Source organism: Montipora capricornis, chromosome 14 (assembly GCF_036669925.1).
Source record: "Montipora capricornis isolate CH-2021 chromosome 14, ASM3666992v2, whole genome shotgun sequence".
NCBI classification, from domain to species: Eukaryota; Metazoa; Cnidaria; class Anthozoa; order Scleractinia; family Acroporidae; genus Montipora; species Montipora capricornis.
Genome location: NC_090896.1, coordinates 24,919,082 through 24,924,081, shown reverse-complemented (window position 1 = coordinate 24,924,081; position 5,000 = coordinate 24,919,082). Strand labels below are relative to the sequence as shown.

The 5,000-nt window shown below is 38.3% G+C and overlaps 1 protein-coding gene across 1 annotated transcript in view; it reads right to left on the bottom strand.

Moving 5' to 3' along the window:
• The window catches only part of LOC138032294 (uncharacterized), a 56,311-nt gene extending 55,474 nt beyond the window's left edge, over positions 1-837 (bottom strand). Inside the window, exon 1 of the mRNA XM_068879936.1 lies at positions 740-837. Coding sequence (XP_068736037.1) covers positions 740-812 — 73 coding nt within the window. The 5' untranslated portion in view covers positions 813-837. The remainder of the gene's footprint in view (positions 1-739) is intronic.
• Positions 838-5,000: the final 4,163 nt, after the last annotated feature.

Below are 5,000 nucleotides of genomic sequence, written 5' to 3'. Positions count from 1 at the left end.
TATTTTAGACCTATTCGTGTCTTCGATCGTACTACGGTAAAAGTGGCTCAAAAAAGGGAAAAAAAAACATTTGGGGTAAACTGTTTTCATGTACGGCAAATGTTGTGTAACATTTTTGCATGGAAAACCGCTTGTCAAAAATGTTTTTTTCAAATACTTTCCCAAATAAATGCTGAAATGTTAAAAAACATTCGGAGTTAGGTTTGATCCGAACTATTCTCCTCGAGTGTGAATAGTTTGGGTTCAGGATCCGTTTTTCGATTTCTCTAAAAAAACGCAAAATCCTTGGTTGGATTCAAGAATCCTTCTTCGGATTTTCCCACTTTCAGTGTATTCCTTTGAAGGACTGTTGTTACAATGGGAAAATGTCTTTTACAGGATTACGCGGAATAAATAAAAGCCATGTGAAGAATGTAATTGTGACGCTCGAATATCGAAAGGACTTACTGACGTTCACAAGAAACCAGATCAAACTTTTTTTTATACCGGTTTATCTTTTCGGGTAGCATTTAGGTGCATTTTTATAATTTTATCTTGTTCTTTCCTTACATGAGCGATACCTATATGCTGCGCCCCTCTAATCAGTATTAACTACCGCTCTCGCTTGATCTCTCCTTTGAAACCGCAATAAAGATAAACAATTAATTAGAAAAGACAAGCTAGGCTATCTGATAGACAAGACAAAAAATATACATTAAGAAAAATTGATAAAATAATCTAAAAAAAGTTAGAAACATACCATCCTGGCAAGCAGATAAGACGTCAAAGAAAAAGAGGGCTGAGAAGATAACAAAATGGATGAAAGAGCCCATGGCGATTTTCTTCTACCACAGTCGCATTGCTGACGGGCGCAGAATGACTTCACGTTTGACGGCCCTGATATATTTCAAAAGAAGCGTGCAGGTGGAACGGAAATGAAACGAAATAGCCTTGCATCATTTAGCGAATGAAGCCTATTATTCTTGTAATTTTATTCCTCGTTGACAGCTGTTTCTTCAATAAGAAACTGTTTTAACCAATTTTGTTTGACTGTTGAATGCCATGCAACTTTCTGAAAAGCAAAATAAGTTACATTCGTGTACCTCAAACGATCAATTTGACAAAGCAGGAGTACTAGATTGTGAGGTTTTCGATTTTCATGAAAATATCACTTATTAATTAGTGTTTCTTTTGGTTTCTTTAGTGAGTTCTATCAAATTATTCAAAACTAATTTGTCCCTTCAAAACAGAATGACTTTAAGGCATTCAATCCACGTTCGCGGCAGTCACCATATGAGAAACTCATCATGAATTATTTAGGAAATGCTGAAACGGGTTGACCACTTCGCTTCTTCTATGCACGAAACCTGTCTGTCTAGGATAAGTTTGGGTATTTAGAAAAAGTCGCAATTAACTAATTGAACATTTTGAATACTTTTTTTTTTCATTCATTAAAAAAATTCGCAACAGTTCTCTTTAGAGATTTTTTACATATTCTTAAATTTCGTATAGTGTATTAAGGTAGTTGAAGTTGCCATGGTAAGCGACATGACGTCACATGACGACACAGAACTGGAGTAGTTGAGAGCCACCGCGCACCGGTGGCTCAGTTGGTTAAGCACCGGGCTGTCACGCGGGAGGTCGTGAGTTCAACTCCGGCCGGACCAACACTCAGGGTCTTTAAATAACTGAGGAGAAAGTGCTGTCTTTGTAATGACATCTGCAAATGATTAGACTTTCAAGTCTTCTCGGATAAGGACAATAAACCGGAGGTCCCGTCTCACAAACCTTGTTCACATATAACACTGTGGGACGTTAAAGAACCCACACACTATTCGAAAAGAGTAGGGGACGTGGTTCCCGGTGTTGTGGCCTATCTTCATCACTCACTTACATCATCATCACTCATCATGGGTTGGGAGGGTTCAGTGGGCTCATAAATGGACTGATAGCGGCTGCCATCGGCGCCCTTAGTATGCTGATGTCCGAGCCCACTGCAAAAATGTAAATAGGACACGTATGTTTGTCCTATCAATCAATCGCGACATTACTTACTTACTAGATGCCGTGAAGTGTCATCCTGTTTTGATATAGCAAACACGTGATCTTCTATTTTGACGACAAAATTTAAACCGCATATCTTGTTTATAAAACTATATAACTTCATCTTTGTTATTTTGCAATACATTATTTCAACTTTCTTTCATACTTCTTGCGATGATGGCAATAGTAGAAAGGGGCCGCGTGTACGAGATAACCGACCTTTTGTACTTAACTTTGACACGCGCCCATTATTCATTGGACAGGAGACTTCCACAGTTGCCAGATTAGAGCACAACCCGCAAACTGATGAGACAACGGAAATGCCTCGCGATAAAATAACATTATGCTTTCGGTCAACGGCATAATGTTTGTTTATATATTTTTTATGCAGATTCTGAAGCTTTGACTAAGTTTAAGGTTCGCGCCAAAACGTTTTTCAAGTGGCGCTTCGACACCTCTCGTAACTTACTAGATTTCGTAAGCGTTGGTAACGAAATTTGATAAACTAGAGCAAAAAGAATTGTCAAATCAACCCATGAACTTGCTGTTTCCTTATTTTTCGCATAGTGCCTTTGTAACTGGAAATGCTGTGCTGTGTAGTAAAATCGCAGCTTTTTGCCATTGCAAAAATTTAATTTTGTCAGAGAACTGTGTCGAAAGTCCTCGCGCTATACACATCTTTTGCACCGATCGAGTCGAAACTTCAACTTCCCCTCGGAATACAAACTTTTGAAGATTGGATCGTTCAAATTCCTGCCCCCCGGACCAAAATTGCCTTGAAAAGCTCTAGCCTTGTGCGGATTTGTCTGTGAAATTCCCCTCTAAAAATGCACATCGCCTTCAACCCCTGTCGTCTTTGATAAGGCTTTTACAATCATGCTAACACATGCTCCTTCATTCTTTATATGATAGTCCCATTTTTACCGGACATGAGTAACTACAAAAACACGCCTTTATTATTGAAACTATTTCTTGTCTTGTAAAAACTGCTTTGCTATCTACAGTGGTTTTGTCTTGTTCAAAAGAGCTCTGCAGGCAACAACGCCGGGAAAAGCCTGCTTGACTCATGGCAAAACATCTGCATTTTTAAAATCTAAGATTTGATTCATTAATATTTAACAATCTCTACTTTTCATACAAGGCTTCAAAAATACTACCTAACTCTTGAAGACCTTTTTTCGTAAGCCCTTTAATCCCAACTGCTATATATATTCCTTAATTTAAACTCGTCCATCGCGCCCAAACAAATACGTTACCTTTGGTGAAGTTTGACTCCTTCTTTATGCGGCCAATAACGCAAGAACAACAACAACAACCGCCATCTTGATCTGAGCAACAACCAAGCTCTCATAAGACTGAGTCAGTATACCGATTGGTAACAAATTGATAAAAATGATACGATATCCTCACATGTGAAGATATCGATGATTTTACTGATATCAAGTTTGTCTCTTAAATTGTACTTAAATTCGTTGGTGTATCATCGAAACGTCTTCGGATCTTCCTCGAAAGTCTTCGGCAATCTTCGGCAATCTTCGGAAATGTTCGGGAACGTCTGTTTGGCCTTCGGAACAATTTTGGAAAATCTTCCGAAATTTTCGGAAAGTGGTCGGAAATCTTTGGAAAGTCATTAAACTAGTTTTTAAACTAATCGGAACTGACATAGGTTCGTTGATCTCTTTCGAACAATTTCCCAAGTAGACATACTTTCTGATCTTCTATGGACTTATACCTAAAACATAGTACAACACAACACATACTTTCTGATCTTCTATGGACTTATACCTAAAACATAGTACAACACAAGGTAACATTCTTTATTTCACATGATGCGACCACTTTCTTGTCTTTTCTGTGATTACGTCATCTTTTATCGACAATTTCCTGGAACACGCATCTAACACAATTTTTTGAAATCCAACGTTTGAATGATATATGGCAAGAACAACGTAAGAGTCTTTGTATTGTGAAATGTTATCATTACCTATCAACCGTGAAAAAAAAGCATGAAGACATATATGAATTTAACACTTAGTTTTAAGAGAGAATAAAGGGTAGAAACTACTATCAGTATATTAATTGAATTAAAACTGTCAACTCAACACTGAACACCGTTTTTCAGTCATTCCTTACTTTTTGCATCTTAATTAGTGTCACTAGATTCAGTTCACTGCTTATATCCTAGTTCCTCCTCCAAAAGTTTGAAATGCGAAATTTGAAGGTTTTCCTTTGTAGTTGACGGTACTTCTAAAAAGGACACATTTAAGTATGGAAATCTTTGCATTATACAGTTTTTTCTAATGCAGTAATATTTTGTGGTTGTTGTGGCACCCGGCACCCATTTAGTTTTGTCTTTCTGGTAAGGGTACATCCACCTCTCCTCGTGTCCGAGGACAATGTCAAATGGTAAAATCTTTGTTCCTCGGATGAAGCCAGTCTTACATGTGCGGCACTCTAGCTCTTGAGCTTTCGGTGAATCGTCTATGAAGGTGATGATAGATGGTTTGTCACTGTGGTGAACGGCAGGAGTAAATCCTTCTGGGGCTTGAGTGGTGTTTTGGTGTAATTTTGAGGCCGGCGTTTGAGATGAGCGTGAGGCACGCCATGGATTTTTAGGCTTATGTCCTTTTTTTACCGGCGCATTTATCATTTACTGGTGTTAGTCCGGCTCTTGATCCTCCCGTACCTTACTTTATGCTCTGCAAATGGCTTTCTAAAATATTTTCTCTGAGTGAAACAGCAATGCTATGTTTGCAAACTGAATCGTATTTGTAAGAATTGGAAACACACGTAACATGGGTTTTGTTCAGTGTGAAGCAATAAGAACCACCCTTGGTGGCCTTCGAGGCCACTAAAAACTTAACTTTGGATGTTTCAGTTAGACTAGGCTGCCTTTGGATAGCGTAAGGGCTATTGACTAATGCCGTCACCTGTTGAATATGTCCTTGGATGAGTTCATCTGAGTATCGTTTTTTTTT